General features: G+C 31.4%; 1 protein-coding gene and 1 long non-coding RNA gene across 3 annotated transcripts; one reads left to right on the top strand and one right to left on the bottom strand.

Moving 5' to 3' along the window:
* Positions 1-310: 310 nt before the first annotated feature.
* On the top strand, positions 311-15840 carry LOC143054305 (ras-related GTP-binding protein C-like). Of its 2 annotated transcripts, XM_076227266.1 has the most exons (10): positions 311-330; positions 2254-2384; positions 3162-3256; positions 4145-4278; positions 8458-8657; positions 9907-10021; positions 10936-11078; positions 11818-11871; positions 14144-14283; positions 15704-15840. In XM_076227266.1, exons 1-10 carry the CDS (start codon positions 328-330, stop codon positions 15826-15828), a joined length of 1140 nt encoding a protein of 379 aa, XP_076083381.1. In that variant the 5' UTR covers positions 311-327; the 3' UTR covers positions 15829-15840. The 2 variants fall into 2 exon arrangements, with proteins under 2 accessions (XP_076083381.1, XP_076083382.1); XM_076227267.1 differs by lacking the exon at positions 11818-11871 and having other exon boundaries at positions 312-330.
* A 2713-nt stretch (positions 15841-18553) lies between these two features.
* LOC143054306 (uncharacterized) lies at positions 18554-20405 on the bottom strand. Its single transcript, XR_012971635.1, has 2 exons — positions 20083-20405; positions 18554-19090 (listed from the first exon to the last, which is right to left on the bottom strand). It is a non-coding gene; the product is annotated as an uncharacterized LOC143054306 (long non-coding RNA).
* Positions 20406-24319: the final 3914 nt, after the last annotated feature.

The following is a 24319-nucleotide window of genomic DNA, read 5'->3' as shown; positions in this document are numbered from 1 at the left end:
TTAAGAGCTAGATTTATTTATTTTCCAACTTTTCTTAATTTTAATCGGTTTATAAAATTAAAATTACCACAATCATGCCTTATTCCGTGTTCAAACAAAGTATTATTGTCTGTCAAAATTTTTTGGTGGAGGCTGCCATATTTCTTTTAAAATCTCTAAACAAAATTGATATTCCGTTGAATTTATGTACGATGATCCAGTTCATTACAAATCTATTATTTCCAACATATTTGTATTCTTATAGAGAATATTTTTAATATTTGGTACTTATTACGTAACTAGAAAACTTTAGAGATTACAACAAACATTGTCACATGACCTGACAAAATGGTGAGTGTCATGCTGCTGAAAAAAATAAACTGTTTAAGTTTTCTACGCAGGGGTTTGAATAATTAACATAAGATGAACATTTTTTTTATATAAGTTAAAGACACCAAATATGATTTTTTCTGTATACCTGAACAGTTTTTATTACCTTTAGATATTGTTAGATATGCCACCTTTGGCCTTACCCGTAAATCAAAGTTTCATCGTTTGCTCTATTTACATTTGTACATGACTGATTGTTACATGTACATTTGTACCTAGTTCTAAATGGACCAAAACGTTGTATATGTTCTAAATGTCCTATATGTCTTAATATTGTATGTGTTGTTATTGTTATTAATTTCGACAAAAAGCTCTTGCAGAGCTTATGTTTGTAGTATTTCAAACAAATTTTCATGTAACCCGACTTAAAATAAAATTTTCTATTCTGTTCTATGTTATAGGGGGGTCTAATTGGGGGGTTCTGATCCCAGATCCCGCTTACTGTTTTGTCAGATTCCCGTATCTCGCGTACACTATTTACGTAAGCAATTCTCATTTTTTTTGTAATTTCCCGAGTCCCGCTAGACTTCATTTCCCGTTTTCACAGCACAATAATTTGACTTTCACGTGTCACGCTTACAAAAAATCGGCAATCCCGCGTCACACTTAGACCCAAATGAGACCCACTTTACTTATAGACAAGTTATGTATTATGATTTTATGATTGAATAACAGAGGATGAGGTCTTTTGGGGGAAATGTGTCATGAGACATTCATGATGATAAGAATTTGCTTGCGAGGTAAAAAACACTAATTGCAGTTGAAATATCTTGCGCATGTAGCATGTCTTAGAAATTTATTTTTAAAAGTACAAATTTCTGTCACACGGATAAACAAATAATTAATATTTTAAGTGCTCAACCACCAAATTCATACTTGAGGGTAGGACTAGGAATCCACTTTACCGTTGAGTGTCATAAGGTTCATTTTTGGCTACTGTTAGCATTAAAAATTGTTATTTTTAGAGGTCTCAAATGGTTTTCTGTTACTGTTATTTTAGGCAAGTATTTAACATGATAGGTCAATATCAGTCATTTTTTAATCGTCATGCAACTAAAACTGCTGTTTATGTTATTTGGAAATATTTTTTACCTTTATTCCTCATGAACTTATATATCCCTTAACGACCTCATACACACATTGTATAAGATGCTGACTGGCAAATTTATTATTCTGTAAGTCTGTTTATTTAAAGCTCTGTAAGGTCATTGAAAAATGAACGATGTTTCCCTTATAATGTGAAAATTGTTAATGCCAGGCAGGCCAGAAAAACTTTTTGATTTGTTCTATTTTTTGTGAATAAAACAGTTTCGCTATACAGGGAATGTTTTTCTATACATACTAGAGCTACTCCCCTAGGAATACACAATATTTTATATACTTGTTTAGAATTTTTTGTAGTCATGTAGTGAGATTGTTTAAATGTTGTATCTTTGTTATTATTGACTTACATTTTTGTACATTGACAATTTAGCTTACTTTGAAGTTTGATTAAATATTTTGTATTTTTGTACACTACTGTAAATTCAGAAATTATTGTTTGCATTTATTATTGCGATTTTGTTATTTTAGACTATAATGTGATTTTAATTTTAGTGACATGAATGCGAGTTTAAATTACTGCTATTATAACCATGTCACATTTTTCGCAATAATAAAAACATCACAGTAATTTCTGAATTTACAGTAATATGCGCCTTCCTTTTAAAAAAGGTTTAAAGGAAGACTGCATACAATGTATGTTGAACTGCAGATCTATGTCTTCTTGTTATTTGAGTAATTGCATTGCTGTTTCATAGGCATACATCATGTACATATTTTGGTATGTCCGTAGGGACCAGGATTTAAATTGAATTTAATAATTACTTTTATTGTATTTTTCAGTCTTCGTATGCTGATGAAGACCCGGGGTCTTTTCCTCGAGGTTTTGGATATGGTCCAGATGAGAATGATACAGATATTCAAGCAGTTGCAACAGAACAAAAACCAAGAATATTATTGATGGGATTACCAAGGTAACAACAGCATATAAGTAGAAGGTTTAGCTTGCCATAAAACCAGGTTTAACCCATCATTTTCATTGGAAATTCCCATTTGTTCTGTTGGTTGATAATCTAATATTTGATTTTGTCGGTTTTATTGACTTTGAACCCAATTTTGAATTTGCAAAAAAATCAAACTATTTTTCAGGTGACCGTGACTTTCGAAAGTTTGTCATGCTTCCTCCATCAAGGAAAACCGTTCACCATTGATAAACCGAAGTTTGCTGAAAGTGGTGATAATGACCGACACAATAAATCAATCAATTAATCAACAGTATTGGTCATTTAGAGGATTTAAGGTGGTACCTAACACTATTAGGAGATAACTCTGTAATATCAGCTAAATGTTTTAATTACGTTGACTTGTGAAGGCAATATAAAGCTTCACAATGATCAAAATTAGTGTTTGTCAAACTGCTATATAACCATTGGAATTTTTCTGATAAATTGGTTGGTTCAAATTTTTTGAAATTTTTACATTTTTGTCAAAGGGTCAAAGTAAATATTTTGTCAAAATTTTATGATAATTAAGCGAGCCAAATAAATTTTAGTCAAGGTGTTAGGTACCACCTTAATCCACAATACAAGTACACAATGAAGTATATTATTGTATTCACAAAACAATTTTTTTTAAATCAAGCAGGATAAGCACAAGATAAGTGTGGATGAACTTTCAAAAGATGTAGTGATAAATTTCATCATTATATTTTCTTGTTTCAAAACTACATATGCTGTGTTTTCTGTTTTCAGAAGTGGTAAATCATCTATACAGAAAGTTGTCTTTCACAAAGTTTCACCAAATGAAACATTATTCCTTGAAAGTACAAACAAAATAGTAAAAGAAGGTATGGTTTTAAGATTAGATTCATAAAAATAATTAAAATATGTAAACATGAAAAAGAGATAAATAAAACCAAGATCTAGAGGACATAACAATACAAACAATATATGTAAACATGAAAAAGAGATAAATAAAACCAAGATCTAGAGGACATAACAATACAAACAATAATAATGATAATAATGATAATAATGATAATAATGATAGTAACAATAATAATGATAATAATGAGAATAATGATAATAATGATAATAATGATAATAATGATGATAATGATAATAATGATAAGAACTGCATATCTATACTACTAAAGAAAGAGACCGATTTCATTGAGCTGCATCTCCTCTGAAACCATACTAAGTTGGAAATATTTGTGATATGATGTAAAAATGTAGTGTTTTGTACTTTCTAAATCTTTTCTTTGAAACAATGAAAACGCCAATTTTTGAGAAAAAAAACAAATTGGGAGACTTGTCAATCTGTGTCTTATACGCTTTCGTGCATGCTCAGTCGAAGGGATATAAATGTAATTGTACATATACTGATAACAAAATTAAAGATGGATTTAAATGAAGTTCTCTGTAGTCTTTAATGGTATACATCAGTCAGGTACTCTTGAAACATAGTATCAGAATAAAACCAATGCTAAAAATATGTCTATGTTGAATAGCATTCATAATTTATTGATTCTCTGAGAGCCATAATATCAACAATACAAGAAATCATTGTTGTAATTGATTCCATATTTAAATGACATTTCAGGAACAATTGTGTTTTTTTATAAAAAATTTATAATTGATATTTTCACTTAATTATTTGCATGATTTGTACTATTTTCTATTTTTTTAGATAACATTTTATAAAGAAATCTATTTGTGTTGTTTGTTTACAGATATTTCCAACAGTTCATTTGTACAGTTTCAAATCTGGGATTTACCAGGACAATTTAATCCAATGGATGCTAATTTTGATCCAGAAAATATATTTGGTGGATGTGGTGCAATTATTTTTGTAATTGATGCACAAGTAAGTTCTGATACATGTACAGGGTATTGAATAAGACTGTTAAAAGTGCCACTTAAGAACTTCAATATTTTTGGCAATCTTTTCCTACTATTAGTAATTTAATAATTTAGATGTCTATTTAACAATCCATTATATATTTATTGTAATTGCAGTAATTATTGCAAAACTACTTGAAATTTGTGTAACATTTAAGTGCTTGTCCAGATATAACGTCAAATAAAAATAACCTGCTGGTTTTATGTCCTTATCTATTTACATCACTTCATAGACATGTAGATATTTATTTTGAAATAGAAAGAATTGATATTCTTACAATCTCCAAAAAATTTGATTTCACTGTTTGCTGTCTGAGATGAGCTTTTCTTATGATCTTTAACATGTACAGTGAAACCTATCCAAACCGAACACCCACGGGACTTTGCGTTTTGTTCGGTTTTCACAGGTGTTCCGATTGTAGAGGTAAACGGAAGTCGACACCAAAATAATTTTGGCATTTACTGACAAGGGATAATAGGTGACACAACAGACGACTACTTATTTTCGTGATGATATAGATGTAAACGTAAAAATATCAGTAGATAAAGATAGACCTATTGCTACATTTTTAACCGGATTTGTCAAAAATGTCGGTTATTGATTTGGGGATGTACGGCGGGCGGACGGGCGGCAACCAAATGTTGTCCGTGCATTTACTCATGAAGTGTTCAACCAAACCTTTTAAAATTTTAATATGTTGATACTGACAACAAAATGGAGGTCAAGTTCAATAATGACGATTTTGACTTTTACCGTTCAGGAGTTACGGTTCTTGAAAGTTTAAAAAATGTTGTGTCCGTGCATTTGCTCATGAACCGTTCAACCAAACCTTTCGGTTCTTGAAAGATTGAAAAATTGTGTTACCTGAGTATTATTGGCAGATTATACAACAGAAATGATATTCATTAACTTTAGAAGCATTCTATGTTTTAGATATTTTCAAAATCCTAGGTAGGTGGACTTAGTAATTTTTCTTACTTTATGCATTAAGGGCACACAGTTTGTCCTGCTAGAGGGTCATTTTCTATCTAGTTTATATGTTGTTATTGTTGACAACATGGAAGTCAAGTTTGATAATGATAATCATAAATTTTATCTATTAGGAGTTTTGGTCCTTGTAATATTGATAAATGCCAGAACACAAATAAATGTTAAAGAATCCGGTTTACTGTCATTTTGACAGCTCTTGTTGTTTATTAATCAAACGCCACACCGTCAATCACGCACGTCGTTATGAAACTACAATGTATAAATCGTTCAATGATGTCCGACGTGGAGCAATTTTGCTTTTAATAATTATTTTCTAATCCATTAATTCACTGACCAATTCATATTCCAAGTCACTGTCAAATGACGATTCCGTAGTTGAGTCGAGATCGTCATTGTACACAAGAGTTCTTGGACTAAACTTGCCACCCGCTGACTGATACTTCGCAACACGATAAGAGTGAAACAACAGCAGGGGTCCAGTTGTGTCCAGTTTATTCTCGGACTTACTCGTTGTTAAATAGCTTACGGAAGTCTTCAGGAGCATCGGAATCAAATATATAGGGCCTCTAAAGGGAATCCAGCAATCGAAAGCCATTGACCTTGTCGTGTTGCATGACTTCCTAATCCAGTGAAAGGCTTTAAAACTTTAAAACTATTACTTAATTAAACAGTTTAGCTACAGAATGGCAGTCACGATAATTATTTGAGTAACGTGCATTTAATTGATCTAAGGGAAAGTTCCTTTCTTGTCATTTTCGGCGATGGGGGCAGCTGACCAGTTTAACGTTTCTTTACAATATAAATCATTTGATCACTGAATACATAGACACAAACATGCTAATTAGTTTGTCATAACAACTCACCAGTTAATTTAACCTCAAATACCCTCGGGGATACTCTGTCATCCTGTGTTTGTTTAATGAAATCATGCAAATGATTAAAAATACTTTTTTGTTTTGATTGCTATCGATCGATTTTGACAGGTAATTTTTAAATACATATTTACTATCGAGCCTTCAAAAATCGTTCGGAATTCGGTGTTGACAGGGTTCGGTTTTTGTCGAGCCTGCAACTTTTGTTGCAGAAAGCTCGACATAGGGATAGTGATCCGGCGACGGCTACGGCGGCTACGGTGTTAGCTAACTTCTTAAAAGCTTTATATTTTAGAAGGTGGAAGACCTGGATGCTTCATACTTTGTATATAGATGCCTCATGTTACGAAGTTTCCGTCAGTCACATGTCCAATGTCCTTGACCTCATTTTCTTGGTTCAGTGACCACTTGAAAAAAAAGTTCAGATTTTTTGTAATGTTGAATTCTCTCTTATCATAAGTAATAGGATAACTATATTTGATATGTGCGTACCTTGAAAGGTCCTCATGTCTGTCAGACAGTTTTCACTTGACCTCGACCTCATTTCATGGATCAGTGAACAAGGTTAAGTTTTGGTGGTCAAGTCCATATCTCAGATACTACAAGCAATAGGGCTAGTATATTTGGTGTATGGAAGGACTGTAAGGTGTACATGTCCAACTGGCAGGTGTCATCTGACCTTGACCTCATTTTCATGGTTCAGTGGTTATAGTTAAGTTTTTGTGTTTTGGTCTGTTTTTCTCATACTATATGCAATAGGTCTACTATATTTGTTGTATGGAATGATTGTAAGGTGTACCTATCTAGCGGGCAGATGTCATGTGACCTTGACCTCATTTTCATGGTTCAGTGGTCAAAGTTAAGTTTTTGAGTTTTGGTCTTTTTATCTAATACTATATGCCATAGGTCATCTATATTTGGTGTATGGAAATATGTTATGATCTTTATGTCAGTCTCGCAGGTTTTATTTGACCGTGACCTCATTTTCACGGTTCATTGCACAGTGTTAAGTTTTTGTGTTTTTGGTCTATTTTTCTTAAACTATAGGTAATAGGTCAACTATATATGTTGTATAGAAGCATTGTTAGCTGTACATGTCTGCCTGGCATGGTTCATATGACCTTGACCTCATTTTCAAGGTTCATTAGTCTTTGTTTAGTTATCTTGGTTAATGATAAGTTTATGTGACAGTTGTATTAAAGCTTAGCTTTATACTTAGGACTATCAACATAATATCAATGATTAGTATAGAAGGCGAGACATTTCAGCATGTGCACTCTTGTTTCAGGTTAGATTAACGTTAATTGATAGGGAAATTTTGTGGGACTTTGAAAATTGTTCGGTTTAAACTGAAATTCGGTTTTATCAGGGTTCGGTTTACCCAGGTTTCACTGTATAATGAATGTCACCATAATAGTTATCATGTCTTTTTAAAACGTTGCAGGAGAGACCAGGAGGTTGGTTGTTCATTCTTCTTCAGTGACTGTCTTCATATAACAGACTTTTAACTCTGGCCTCATGGTCATAAAACTTTCGAGCATGATTTTTGTACTCGGACTTGAAAATCAACCAGTCAAATTGCTGGATTTCATGTTTCGAGCATGATTTTTGTGCTCAGAGCACTGAGCAAAGTTTTATGCCTCCAAGGCCAGGAGTACTGTGGATTCATTATTATTCATGGGATACCAATTTAGTGGATTTCGTTGTTTCTGGCCATGGTTAACCACAAACTTAAATGTTCAACAAAGTAAAAATTTGCTATAGAGTTGTATGCAGACTTTGACAAAAACCAGGAAATCAAATATCAACGAAATTGCAAGATCCACGAAAATTGGTACCCATAAAAATAAATTAATCCACAGTATATTATATCCAACTTGTTACTTCAAAGTAAAGTGAAGCTTACAATCAGTGCTATTTAGGGAATCAGTGACTTCATCCCTCCTCCCTATCATTGTGCTGATTGTAAGCTTGATTTTTCTTCTTTCAGTTGATTTTACTTGACCGAGTAACAAAACGTTCTACACAGAGAAGGTTATTTGTTAATAGAGACAAAAGTCGTAAATATGAAAATATTCTATTGCTGAAAAAGGTTTTTCAGTTTACTGATTTATGATGTAACAGTATGAATTATGATAGTACAAATGTAGCAGGGTTCAAAGCTTACCTAATATTTCATGTTATTTTATGAAAAACTAATATTTATGGCTGACATCTTGTAAATTTATGTAATTGGTAAACATCCATTTGTACTTTATTATGTCATTGTTTTATATTTTAGGATGAATATATGAATGCATTGACAAAACTTCACACCACTGTAGCTAAAGCTTTCAAAATAAATCCTGATATTAAATTTGAAGTGTTCATTCATAAAGTTGATGGTTTATCTGATGACCATAAAATAGAAGCACAACGTGATATACACCAACGGGCATCTGATAACTTGACAGATGAAGGATTAGAAAATCTAAGATTAAGGTAGTGTAAGAGTCTAGATACGATGGATTTGGATTCATTTATTTGTGTTGGTGTCAATTTTAGTTGTATTTTCTGTAAGAAAAAAATTATTATCCTGTGACTGTTCTCTCAAAAAATCTTACAATTAAAATTATTATATCAAGTAAGTTATAATCATAATGAAATGTTTATTGTTGTAAAAAGCGCCACTTATAATTTGATTTTTTTCAAGATTATATACATTGATATATGTGTCTATAGAAAATTTGTACTTCATGGAACTTCAAAAAAACATATTCATTTTTATACAAACGCAAAAATTGAAAATTTTTTGATCGTATATTGGTATGACGTTGGCGTCATTGTCGTTGTTGTCGTCTGAAGACATTTGGTTTTCGCACTATAACTTTAGTAAAATTTAATAGAAATCTATGAAATTTAAACACAAGGATTATGACCATAAAAGGAAGGTTGGGATTGATTTTGGGAGTTTTGGTCCCAACAGTTTAGGAATTATGGGCCAAAAAATTATCCCAAAAAAGCATTTTTCTTGGTTTTTACCGTATATGTAGATTCTTAATTTTTGGTCCTGTTTTTAAATTGGTCTACATTAAGGTCCAAATGGTCTAAAATCAAACTTAGTTTGATTTTAAGAAAAATTGAATATATGGGGTTCTCCAATATGCTGAATTTAACCATGTATTTAGATTTTTAATATTTGGGCCCGGTTATCTAATTGGTCCACATTGAGGTCTAAAGGGTCTAAAATTGAACATTATTTGATTTTATCAAATTTTGAATTCTTGGGGTTCTATGATATGCTGAATCTAACCATGTATTTAGATTTTGGATATTGAAACATAATAGGTAAATGTCCAATTTAAAATTTTTAAGTTTTTAAGTTTAAGTTCTTAGACCACATTCATTCTGTGACAGAAACCTATGTTGTGTCAACTATTTAATCACAATCCAAATTCAGAGCTGTATCAAGCTTAGATGTTGTGTCCATACTTGCCCCAACTGTTTAGGGTTTGACCTCTGCGGTCGTATAAAGCTGTGCCCTGTGGAGCATCTGGTTTAAATTGTTCAGTGGCATATATTTCATACTTATTGAAGACAATTTTGACTGGCACTTGTATTGTTTGCATATTGTAATGTAAAATTTGGTTTTTACCATAACAATATATATATAAATGTGTATAATAGTTGATTATGTTTTTCCTATATAGTCAAATTGTACAAATATAGATAAAATGTTTATTTATTTCAGTTTTTACCTTACCAGTATATATGACCATTCAATATTTGAAGCCTTTAGTAAAGTTGTACAAAAGTTAATACCACAGCTCTCAGTGTTAGAAAATCTCCTAAATATACTCACAACAGTAAGTATACAGGGCAGGGATGGCATTGAAGCCTGTAGTTTTTAGTTCCAAATAATATTTATACAAAATATTTTGTAGATTAAGTTATTTTTGTGGATACATGTACCAATTGTTTATGGATTAGGGAAAACTTACATAAGTGTGGATATTTAATTTGTTGCTTTGCCAAAGTCTGCATACAAGCTTATATAAAATTTGTCATTCATTAAACTTGGTTCTCATGTACCAACGAAATCCATGATAATTGGTATCCCATGAATAAAATGAAACCACAGAAATACAAATTATAAAATTTAAGGTCAAACTGAAGTGTTCATTAAATACCAGTCATTTTGCCGTTTAGATTTTTTATTTCATGATTGCGTTTGAAGAGATGGCCTTTTTGTTTATCTTATTTTCAGTATTCTTTAATACAATAAAATAGATCTATTTTTATGCCCCACCTACGATAGTAGAGGGGCATTATGTTTTCTGGTCTGTGCCTCCGTCCGTCTGTCCGGTTAAAGTTTTTGGTCGAGGTAGTTTTTGATGAAGCTGAAGTCCAATCAACTTGAAACTTAATACACATGTTCCCCATGATATGATCTTTCTAATTTTAATGCCAAATTATAGTTTTGACCCCAATTTCATGGTCCACTGAACATAGAAAATGATAGTGCAAAGTTCAGGTTAAAGCTTTTGGTCAAGGTAGTTTTTGATGAAGTTAAAGTTACATCAACTTGAAACTTAGTACACATGTTCCCTATGGTATGATCTTTCTAATTTTAATTCCAAATTAAAGTTTTGACTCCAATTTCACGGTCCACTGAACATAGAAAATGATAGTGGGAGTGGGGCATCCGTGTACTATGGACACATTCTTGTTTTGACATATTTTTAATACATTTTACTTTAAATATCTGTTATATTTTTAGCATTCTGGTATAGAAAAAGCCTTTTTGTTTGACGTAGTCAGTAAAATCTACATTGCCACAGATATTTCCCCGGTAGATATGCAGTCGTATGAACTTTGCTGTGATATGATTGACGTTGTTAATGATGTCTCATATATTTATGGGTAAGTATTATAATTACAAGACGATTGTTGGAAGTTTGTTATGAAACGTCCTCTAAAATTTTGAGGGTGTTGATATAGCAGCATAATTATGTGATTCTTCCTAGTTTTTTATTACATTTAAAGGTCAAGTTATATAATTACCATATCTAGAGGAAAACATTTATTCTTACTGTATACATGGTATATGTGATTTGGGGGGTTTCGTCAAATTATGCATACAAGCCTATGGAAAACTTGTACTTCATTCAACATTTCAAATAGTTGTTCATCATTTTCCATGAAATGCACAGAAATTGGTAAAAAAGATTAAGAAGCCACAGTATTTTGATTAAGGTGGTACATAACACTACAGGGAGATAACTCTGTAAAATCAGCTAAACGTTTTGATTACGTTGTGTTGTTAAGGGAATATTAAGCTCCTCAATGATCAAAATAAGGGGTTGTCAAACTGCTATATAATCAGTGTAATTTTTCTGATAAAAGGGTTGGTTCAAATTTTTCAAACTTTTGTATTTTTGTTAAAGGGTCAAAGTTAATACTTTGTCAAAATTTTAGGAAAATTAAACGAGCCAAATTAATTTAATTTAAAGTGTTGGGTACCACCTTAAGAAATGTTTGCTATTATCAACCATACTAGTGCTAGAAAGACAAAGAGATATTTAATTTCCATTCAATTAATGCAATTTTACATTTTGATAAGAGAGGTTGAGCCATGAGTGTTTTATTTTTGTTTTCAAAGGAAGGACCATAGCAAAGGCAGTTGTGGTATACTATCTCGGCAGGATTCTACAGCGTAATTGTATTTTCTGGGACTTATGGCACCCTTCCTTTCAATATATGGGGTCGTTTTCTATCATGATATGCTCATACATTATGTACATTCTTCATTATACCCTTGCAAATAAAATGACTTCATTGTATTATAAGAAATAAAAAGGCTTCTTGCTTGACATCATGGTGCAAAGCTAATAGTTTCATAGGATATACTGTATAGCAGGTTATTTTCACGGTGTGTAAATTTTTCGCTTATTCTTAGAACAAAATCACCAAAATAAATAAATTCCGCCAATTTAAATGTGTATTGATAAAAGATTTGAATCTGCTAAAAAAATAACCGCCAAAATATTTCCAATACCTTATTCGATGAAAATCACAAAATTTTACACCCACGATAATAACCCGCTATTAGGTACATACCATTTTGAAATTGTTTTGAAACAAATATTTATGAGTCCCGTATTGACGAAGCTGAAGGAGAAATTAGGTTTGCATTCTGTCTATTTACCTGTTTGTCTGTCTGTCCGTCTGTCAGTCCAGAAAATCAGTTATCTACATCTTTTTTTATGTATTAGAAGATATTGATTTGATATTTGGTGTATTTTTTTTTATCTTGTAATAGACTAGTTTTAAGTTTTGTTCTAATCTGAAAATTTTGTGTATAGTTATGTTCGGGCTCGCTTAGTTTCATATTTATTATTAAAATGTTACAGTAACCATGGTAACTGAAACTAAAAAAGTATTAAAATTAAGAGTTTTGAAATAAAATGTACATTACCTCTTTTTCACTAAAAAATATAACAAAAAAACCCAACCAAACTGACGTTAAAATAAAAATAAATTAGAAATGAACATAACCTGACAATTTACACACATTTGTATTGTCATTACATTTTCCCCTTGGCATGAGTTCATCATCTAGGACATTAAGGGACGACATCAAAAGTTCAATGAAGGATAAAAAACTTAATTCAAATAGTTTTTTCACTGACCCCCTACCCCCCTATTAACTTAATTTGGGAAAAATTGATTGACCCATATGGATATATGTAAAAATCAATGTCGGATAACCAAATCTTGCAGCAGTTCAACCCCCCACCCCCAAACTATTTGAATTAAGTTTTTTATCTTACATTGATCTTTTGATGTTGTCCCTAAACAACATCAGAAAAATGTATTGACAAATGTTTCTCAGTGTTCTTGGAAAGTATATGTTCCGTTATTATGTTTATAGATCTGTTTGCATGAATATGCAATAAAATAACATGCTTATGATATGTTATATTATTTTTCCTTTTTCATCAATTCCTTATTTGCTTATTTTTTTTTAAAGATATATCTGCTTAAAGAAAAAATTCACTATATATATAATAAATTCACTATATTCCTCTATTCAACAAGAGTGTTGTAAATATGGTCATTATGATTTTGGGTCTGTACGTCCATTTGTCTAGAAATTAATTACAGCTGCTTTAATACATTCATAACACTGCAAATTATGTGAATGATTTGTAAAAGATAATAATTTAATTTTGGATGTAACGCGTCTTCTCATAGGCTGACGTTATTTTGTTATGAGCCCATAGACATAATTTAGTCATGTGACCATGACGTCATCAACGTTTTTTCATGTTTTTTTACGGTTTAAAATGGAATTTAGAAATAAATTATAAGAAATGACTGTAATATTTTTTCTGTCTATTCTAAATAACATAAAAGATGTGGTGCACACTGTTAAATAACCCGCTACGCGCGTTATTCAGTGTGCACCAAATTTTTTATGTTATTTCTTCATAAACAGGAAAAATATTACAGTCATTCCTAAATAAATTAATTACTTAAATTAATGAAATACATAAATATATGTGTAAACAACCTTAAGTGTTAATAGGTTTATATACTGCACGACATACTAACTCTTAAAAAAAGGAGGGGTCCTTAAAATGTATTGTAATTACTTATGCAAATTTTAACTTGAATACTTATTACAATGAAAATATAACTTATTTCCATTTCTGTTAATGCCTATGTATATAAATACAGATATTTTTTTTCAATTTATTTCAAGAAAACCAACATGTCGGTACGCTGAAATGCGGTAAGTGAATCAGTCAGTCCAATATCCACTACCTGTAAGGATCAATGCATATTTTTGTGGAGGATTAAAAACACATTTTTTAAATGCATTAATTTGGAAATGACCATTCGTGCCTTATGCGACACATGGCACTTACGGGAGTTGTAAGTAATTTGGAAATGTATATGTTTGAATTTCTGTCTTATTTTAGAACAAAAGAAGATGGAGCGTTTGACAGTCAATCAGCATCAACAATTAAATTAAATAATGGTACAATTTTATATTTACGAGAAGTCAACAGATATTTAGCGTTAGTTTGTATTTTACGGGAAGATAGTTTTGACAAACAAGGTAAGTGATTATTTGATAAACATTGAAGATGTGGTATGATTGCCAATGTCATAATTTGCAAAAAGTAAACCATTAAAGGTCAAAGTATGGTCTTCATCATGGAGCATTAGCTCATACCAAACAGCAAACTATAAAGGGACCCAAAAATGACTAGTGTTAACCATTCAAACAGGAAAACCAACCATCTATATCTAATTATGAAATTAGAAACACTTATGAACCACATAAACAAACAACAACCACTGAACATCAGGTTCCCGAAACCCTTATTCTGTGTCTAAAGAGTTTAATAATAAAAAAAAAGCGCTTAGATTTGATGTGATTATTCTCAAAGAAAATTTGGAAAAGCTTATAATACATGTAATAATTGGTAGTAAATTTAATTTCAAAGGGAGTCAAGGATTGATTATGACAGAACTATGATGTTTAATGTTTATTATGCTTTATTCAAATGATATAAATCTTCTAGAATTGTATCGAATACTGCTTTTCAATAAAATATTTCTATACATTTGTTTTACATGAATTATATTTTAGTAATCAAGTTAGATTAGCTAGCTCACAGTATTGATTGTGATAATTTTCAAAAAAAGATGTAAAAAATGGAATTGAAACTGAAATGGGTGATAACCCTACTTTTTCCTTATAAAGTAAATTGTGAGCAATATTTTTGTAAGCCTACACCAAAACAAGGTGTTTAGCAATCATAGACTGTCCTTATCAAAGATGTGATAAAATTTTCATTTTACTGTACAAATAATTAAGTTGAACACCCAAAATAATTCTGATTCAGAAATGTTGAATTATAATCTTTCAATTCAGAAATTATTGTGTGCAGTTATGATTTCCATTTTTGGAAAATCTGCCTACAGTTATATGGATCCAATATCAGAATGCGACTTTTGATTATTGCAATATTTTTTCAGTCGCATTATTCACATTAAATGAAAAAAATTGTAATATTCTTTTATCTAGCCATTGAAATTTCTATATTTAGATGAATCTGATTATAAATAGAATACATTAAAAGTATCTTCATTAAGGTGGTATCCAACACTTTCACTAAACTTAATTTGGCTCGTTTAATTTTCATAAAATTTTGTCAAAGTATTTACTTTGACCCTCTAATAAAAATATAAAAATTTCAAAAATTTTGAACCAACCGTTTTGTCAGAAAAAATACACTGGTTATATAGCAGTTTGACAAACACCAATTTTGATCATTGAGAAGCTTAATATATTCCTTTTACAACACAATGTAATTAAAACGTTTAGCTGACTTTACAGAGTTATCTCCCTGTAGTGTTAGGTACCACCTTAAACATGTTAAAAGATTTCCCATTTGAAACCAAAAAAAATTCTGAATTTACAAATTTCATTCAAACGTTTGGATAACTTACTTTTGAACATTTTTTTGCAGGTGTGATAGACTACAATTTCCTCTGCTTCAGACAGGCTATACAAGAGGTATTTGAGGTGAGACAGAGAGGACAGTTAGTATCATCAGGTGACTTTATCCAGCAGCCAAACGGAATCATTAAATGACAATGTACATAATGTGTATATTTTTATTTCAATGACTAAGACACCTCAACAGATATTTGGAGAGAGATGACGCTAATTAGAAAATAACTGTATTGTATTTTAAGCTCTGACGGCATCAATTGGGGATTTGATGATCGCAAATTAAGTTTACTGGCGACGCGTTAGCGGAGACAGTAAACAGGTATTTGCGACCATCAAATCCCCAAATTGATGCCGTCGGAGCCTAAAATACAATATTGTTATCTCCATTCTAATGAAACTGACAGAAAACAACGTTAAAACATGTATTTAAAATCTGTCATATGCTGTCTGCGCTTGCGCGTACGTCCCTTAGCATCAATTGTCAATTGATAAGAAAGTGACGTTATCCAATCAAAATGAACGTTACAAACGTTGTTGCATTAGAATGGGATTTTACTGTAAATTCAGAACTTATTGCCATGTTTTATCATTGCAAACAATGCGACAGGGTTATTGTTTAAACTCACATTTTGAAATTTTGTTTAAACAGTATTGTCTCAATATTGAAAAAATTAAAATCGTATTTTAGTCTGAAATGACAAAATCACAATAATAAATGCACACAATAATTTCTGAACTTACACTATATTGTTGCGAGTCAGTAATACCACATTAACTCCAATTTTGAGGTGAATTTTTTTTTAAAGATGCACTCTGACTATGAAATTTCAATGTAATGACTTCAAAATTTTGGAAAATAACTGAAATCATAGGATGTCTAAATTTTAAAAACTTGCTAATATCTAAAGATTTGATATTTATCAAACTTTATACAATTTTAAGGTAAACGATGTCAGAGTTTTTCAAACTCACATTAATGTAAAAAAATGTCAAGATAATGCTTTGATGCATTGTTCCATGGCCATTGTTCCATGGCTTTTGTCAAACACCACAACATACCTACAAAGGTATGTATTTGTGATTTTGTAACTTGTACATTCAAAAACTTTAAAAACAAACCTGAAATATATATGATAAACTTGATATGGGAAAATTTGAATTGTCGGAAAAGATTTCATCAATACTCCATTTTGTTTTGTGTGTGAAGGAAGGTTAGAGCGACCTTAATTGATTTGTTATGCCTTCCTACTCAGAAAAAGAGATAATTGCATTTTTAAGTAAAAATTATTTTGATCCTTTTGATTTTAATTGATTTTTTGAAAGTATTAAAATGCCAGTTTCTGCTGTTTATGATTGTTGTTTACATTTTTGTCCTTGCTCATTGTTAAAGGTTCATTCTAAAGTCTCTGGAAGTTGTTCATATTCTTGTCATTTGATCTTCTGGTTTGCAACCATGCCACATCTCTGTATTTTAAATGATAGCAGAGGTTAAAAAGAAATTTTACACACCTTTGCATGTAGGAAAATACATTTAGAAGGAAAATATTTTGGATGATGTCTTTCCTCATACTACTCGGATTTTTCTGATTCAGTGGTCAAATAAAGGTGATTTTTATCATAACTTCTGGTGAATTTGATTCTCCCAGATTTCTGTAACTTTCATCTTCTAAGGGGCTAGGACCTTTAACGGGACTCCCAGGTCGGGTGTTTTTATGCTTGGGATTTCGGGATTGATCCTTTCCGTATCCAGGAAATCCTTTTTCGAATTTTGGGATGTCAGGATTTAAATTTCTTTAATTTCGAGACATTGGGATTTCATGTTTTTAAGCACAGGATTTCAGGATCAGGACCCTCCTATCCCCTTCTCTTCTTACTTGTTGCATGAATGAGAGGAATGTTATTTTTGTTTTTATTGTTGCAAGAAGTGCTAATTATAACAAAGTTGAGTGCTGATTTTTTTCTGTTAACTGATATGCATTTTTTTTCACAGACTTGTATTTGTTCTCAACTCTCTTTATATATGCATGAACATTTGTATTGTAGGTTATGAATATTCATCAACCACATATTATGTTGAATATTCATTGATTTTATTATGAAATTTAAATATTTATATATCATTGCTTATCATACCATATTATGAATTTGATTGAATGTTGTATTAATTGTAAGAATGAAGATTATAGTTTATATGTGAAAATGGACAATATATTACAAGAATTTTGATTTTGGATGAAACACATCTTCTAATTGGCTGACATTGTTTTGTTTATCAGCTCAAAGACATAATTTTGTCATGTGACCATAACATCATCAATGTTTTTTCATGATATAATCTGTCTCAAAATTGATTTATAAGGAATTTTTGTAATATTGTTTCTATCCATTTTACATAGCATAACAAATGTGGTGCACACTGTTAAATAACCTGTTATGGGTGTTATTCAGTGTGCATCACATTTTTGATGTTATTTCTTCATAGACAGAAAATATATTACAGTCATTCCTCAAGTAAACAAAATTTATATGCAAATTTTGGTCAGATATTATCATGCTTATTGGAAAGATGGATTTTCTAAAAATCAATATCTGATGTTTATGAATGAATGAATTAAACTTCTTTGAAAATATGTCTGCCAATTGTTATTTTTCAGGATTAAACATTTTACAAATAAAAAATGGGGAATGTGTCAAAGCGACAACAACACGACCATATAGCAGACAACAGCCGAAGGCCACCAATCGGTCTTCAATGTAGCGAGAATTCCCGCACCCGTAGGTGTCCTTCAGCTGGCCCCTAAAAATATGTATACTGGTACAGTAATAATGGATAATAAACCTATATAACTTTTTGTCAAGCATCAAAGTTCCATTTTAGTAACTGCAGCATCATTAAGACCCAAAGTTTCATTTTTGTAAAGCCTTTGACTATGAACTTCTAATGAAGAATTGTTGAACAGGTTTCTTGAGAGCAAGTCTAAATAAACATTGTAATGTTTTATTTTAAAGAGCTAACATAACTCATAACAAGTAATTATCATCTAAAAGGTAGAAATTTTTTTATCAAGAATGCCAAAAAAACAGATGCAATTTGGTCCACTAATTATAAAGCGATAAAGTTAATTCCAACTATTTTTACCTTAGGAAATTCCAATCAATGCTACTTCAGGAAACAACCCGAAAAGTAACACAAATATTTAGTTGTGAATATGGTAAACTTCCATCTTATCCTATATTAATGCAGCAATAAATTTAGAGCATTACAAAAATAAATTTCTGATAATTCCAATAGAAAGGGCATAAGTCAAAATAAAGTACCAAAAGTTTGAAGCCCTGATTTAAATCTATCAGGATAAATTAAAATAAACAACTACAGATGTATGAAAAGCCTTGTGAATATCTGAGGCCAGAATTTTTTAATTTGTTGGTTTACGGATCCGCCGACCGGATTTTGCCGATTTCCAGAATAAAAATAAAATTGACTTTCATGCTTTTTTATTCCCGCCGACCTGAACAAATGCATTATCCCTGGAAAATAATTAAACAATCTTTTTTTTTTTTATGAAATGAAATGCTTTAATCACTAACAAAATTGATAACACTTTCTGTAGTGAAAAAATAAAACTTCCAGTTTACGTTTCTAAAAATTGACAAATCAATTATAAATGACCTTGAAATGTCGTTTGCGCATATAATTTTGCGAAACGAAACCTGTGTTTAAAACCAACTACACAATGAGTTTGTTTCCCGTATTTGTAATCAGTCCGTAAGATGCATCATCTGATAGAAATAGACTTGTCCAAATGTACACAGGTGGAAGATATCAAGTTAAAGTACTGAATATTAAATAATCATTTTGAATTTTCTTGTTTTATAGATAATAAAAAAATATCGTCCATTTGGATAAAAAAACGGGAATGCATGACAACAGATTAACCCGATATTCTCGTTTTTCCAGTGGACGAGTCTATTTCGTTTTTGACACGTGTGTTGAAACTTATTTTCGTACGACGTTTTTACATTTTTTTTCTTTATCAGTTTTCATGCTTGAAGATCATACTTCAACAAGTTTTCTGCAGTTGATAAAGAGCTACGCGAATCTGTTTTTCTTGTTTAATTTCGTCTTTTCCGTGCATCCCCCCCTTTTTGTACGGAAAATTATTAGAATGTCATGCGATGTTTATGACAGCTGAGCAATACAATTGCATCTAACTAAAATCTAAGAAATGATGACAAAATAGCATAACAAACATATTGTCAGAAAGGTGAAATATATATTTATTTGCATATTTTTCTGTCTTGAAAGATATTTTTTTTCTTTTTTTTCCCGACCGACCGACCCGACTTTTTCATGGGGAAAATCCGTAAACCAACAAATTAAAAAACCCTGGCCTGATGGATGTTTTTGTTTGTTTATAGATTTACAATACTTTTTGATTTTGTAATTAAGTGGCCAACAAGTGCTGTTATCATGCCATCTTCTACACCTCTTTCCTTTAAAACACATACACATTCATGAGTGTACAAGTTTGTTTATCTTTTGAACCTATAAACATAAACGTACAAATTTGTTTTTTCCTTTGAACCTATTAACATGAGCATACATGTTTATTTTCCATTTGAACCTATAAACATGAGCGTACATGTTTGTAATTTCTTTGAACCTATAAATATGAGCATACATGTTTGTTTTTCCTTTGAACCTATAAACATGACTCATTATGAGCATACATGCTTGTTTTTCAATAGAACCTATAGAACATGAATGTACATGTTTGTTTTTCCTTTGAACCTATAATCATGATTGTACATGTTTGTTATGTTTACACAATAAGTAGAAGTTGTGTATTGTGTTTATAATTATTGTATGGTGGCATGATATATGTAATTATGTACATATTTATGTGATGGAATGTCATTTTTATAAAGAATTAAAATGTAAATAAACTTTGTAATTAAATCTTCAAGTCACATTTATTTTCAAAGACAAGAATTGCATTCTTTTGTGATAATCTTTTACTGCAAAGTTAAAAAGAATACAGGCCAGTTGTAAATTGATAAGACACTAAGATTCAAAATTCTTTGCTCAGAGTAAACCTGACATAAATTTCCTTATTCTTTTTTACTTTTGTGGTTAAAGGTTGCAAATCTGTAAATAAAAAATGGCTGCCAAGAAATAGCCTAAATGTGATGCTTAATAGTGGCGTTAAAACACAAAAGGTCAATCAATCAAATGTAAATATTAATTTAGACAATGCAGTTTCCCATAGGAACTCCCTTTATGACTAAAACTGTACCACTTTTACTATAGGTCTTCCACAGACTTCAATTTTGAATGCTATGAAATTTAGAATTGAAATTGAGAATGGAAATGGAAATGGGAAATGGGAAATGTGTCAAATAAACAACACCCTGACCAAAGAGCAGACGACAGCGGAAGGCCACTAATGGGTATTCTGTTGATGTGTATATTTACCGGTAAAGTTGTGTCTCTGGGAACTAGTATCTAAACAAAACAAAATATCTATGAATATTATATATCTCCCCAAAAAAGGTGCAGTTTCACAGTGGTTTGTGAAACCACGGTGTTTTCAAAGTAAATCCTATAATCGCCTAATAACTCTATGTATTTTTACATCCTTGACTTTCAAATGTTAAGATTTGAGTGTTTCTGATACAAGTAAATCCAACAAAGCACTTAGTTAAATAGAACATTTTCCCCATGTTATTGCGAAAACAGTAGCTGCTGAAAACAATGTTTGTTAAACAAATTAACAGAGTACATATAGTGAAGAATTCAAATAAAATAAAAAAAATGCTAGAAAAAGATTGGTTTTAGTGCCATAATTAGGTGAGAATACCAAACAGATATAAAAGGTTTATATGGGCGTATGACATTTGCGCCGATTTTTAAAATTGTAATTCTTTCATTTGCGCCGATTTTATATTTGGTCCTAATTGCATTTTCAGTTTAACACAGGTGAGTAAATGCTTCTACATGTACTATACCTCGGAAGGTATATCGGTAAAATTTGGTTATAAACGTTGTTTACTTATGTTTAAGTTATGTATGTTAAAATGCAAACTCTAGAAATGCCCACATCAGTACTTAAGCCAGAGAAAGAACAGATGGACTTTGTTATTGACAATAACGACAAATATATACAAGAGACGTTATCACAAAAAAGGAATGTATCAGATGTGTTGCCCATAAGTACTCGGCAAGAACAGATTTATGATTTTAATGTATTCCGTTTTTATGGATTTTAATGTTGTAAATAGATTTTTACTTCGTGATTTTAGTATAAACAGAGTGCTTTTATCTTAGGTTTTTACTTCTTGATTTTAAGGTGTGTGAACATAGTGCGTTTAAATTGACTTAACCTGCTCGACATCCTATTTCCACCTCCCCGTGGTGAGCAGAGGACAACAGTCATATAAATATCATGATTCACAATTCATATCATTTGTACAACTGGCTAACGGAAGAGGTCAATAATAATAAATTAAAAATAACATTCACTTGTAATTTACCTGTAAATAAAATCGGCGCAAATGAAAGAAAACATCGGCGCAAATGCAAAACTCCGGTTTATATGATAGAAATTGGAATTCAGCAGCTGCAACTGTGTAAACATAGGAACTACCTCTATCTGATACTAAGTTTGTGACAACCACTATCTGATACTAAGTATGTGACTATCACTATCTGATACTAAGTTTGTGACTACCACTATCTGATACTAAGTTTGTGACTATAACTAACTTACCGACTTGCCGACTCTACTTGCCGACTTGTTTCTTTATTATTATGAGGCTGACTTCATGCAGGAACTTCTTAGGAAGAAAGATAAGAAGTTAGCAATATCCTTTAACTCTACTTTCCGCTATATAGAGGATGTTCTTTCACTAAATAATTCAAAATTTGGAATGCATTTATCCCATCGAGCTAGAGATAAAGGATACTACAGATACAGTTAAGTCGGCCTCATATCTTGACTTACATCTAGAAATTGACACAATATTCCCGTGATTGCATTTCCTATCATGATTTTCTTGGTAGAGGGTTGCTGCTCACAAGGAAGCTATTAAACCAAGAGTTCCAAATGGTGAAGTTGAAACCATCCCTTCGTAAATTTTACGGACGCATAACGAGTTGGTTGACCGTTATGGAATAACCGTTTCACAAATGATATCGGATAGGTTCCTTACATCGTAACTACAATCTCCTTCCCTTTCATGAATGTGACCTACCGAATTAGACTATTTACCGGATTTGTTATCACATTAGCAACACGACGTTTTTTGGTGGTGTTCTTGTTGTTTATTCTTTAGTTTTCTATGTTGTGTCATGTGTGCTGTTGTTTGTTTGTCTTTCAATTTTAGCCATGGTGTTGTCAGTTTGCTTTAGAATTATGAGTTTGACTGTCACTTTGGTATCTTTCGTCCCTCTTTTATACTGAGTTTGTGACTACCACTATCTAATACTAAGTTTGTGACTACCTCAATCTAATACTTGGTTTGTGACTATCACCATCTGATACTAAGCTTGCACGTGACTATCACTATTTTATACTAAGTTTGTGACTACCATTATTTTATACTAAGTTTGTGACTACCATTATCTGATACTAAGTTTATGACTACCACTTTCTGATACTAAGTTTGTGACTACCACTATCTAATACTAAGTTGTGACTACCATTATCTAAAACTAAGTTTGTGACTACCACTATCTGATACTAAGTTTGTGACTACCTCTATCTGATACTAAGTTTGTGACTACCACTATCTGATACTAAGTTTGTGACTACCCCTATCTGATACTAAGTTTATGACTACCACCATCTAATACCAAGTTTGTGACAACCACCATCTGATACTAAGTTTGTGACTACCACCATCCGATCCAAGTTTGTGACAACCACCATCTGATACTAAGTTTGTGACTACTATTATCTGTTACTAAGTTTGTGACTACCACTATCTGATACTAAGTTTGTGACTACCACTATCTGATACTTAGTTTGTGACTACCACTATCTGATACTAAGTTTGTGACTACCACTATCTGATACTAAGTTTTTGACCACCTCTATCTGATACTTAGTTTGTGACTATCTCTATTTGATACTAAGTTTGTGACTACCACTATACTAAGTTTGTGACTACCTCTATTTGATACTAAGTTTGTGACTACCTCTATCTGATACTTAGTTTGTGATTTCCACCATCTGAAACTAAGTTTGTGACTACCTCTATTTGATACTTAGTTTGTGATTACCACTATCTGATACTTAGTTTGTGACTGCCTTTATCAGACACTAAGTTTGTGACTACCATTATCTGAAACTAAGTTTGTGACTACCTCTATATGATGCTTAGTCTGTGACTACCTCTATCTGATACTAAGTTTGTGACTACCTATATCTGATACTTAGTTTGTGACTACCACTATCTGATACTAAGTTTGTGACTACCCCTATCTGATACTTAGTTTATGAGTACCACCATCTGATACCAAGTTTGTGACAACCACCATCTGATACTAAGTCTGTGACTACCACCATTTGATACCAATTTGATGACAACCACCATCTGATTCTAAGTTTGTGACTACCATTATCTG

Source organism: Mytilus galloprovincialis, chromosome 12, assembly GCF_965363235.1.
Source record: "Mytilus galloprovincialis chromosome 12, xbMytGall1.hap1.1, whole genome shotgun sequence".
NCBI classification, from domain to species: domain Eukaryota; kingdom Metazoa; phylum Mollusca; class Bivalvia; order Mytilida; family Mytilidae; genus Mytilus; species Mytilus galloprovincialis.
This window is presented reverse-complemented; position numbering and strand designations above follow the sequence as displayed.

Coding starts and splice junctions, on each gene's coding strand:
- LOC143054305 (XM_076227266.1), top strand. Junction 2,385..3,161: donor TTATTGATGGGATTACCAAG/GTAACAACAGCA, acceptor TTCTGTTTTCAG/AAGTGGTAAATCATCTATAC. Junction 14,284..15,703: donor AGATAGTTTTGACAAACAAG/GTAAGTGATTAT, acceptor ATTTTTTTGCAG/GTGTGATAGACTACAATTTC.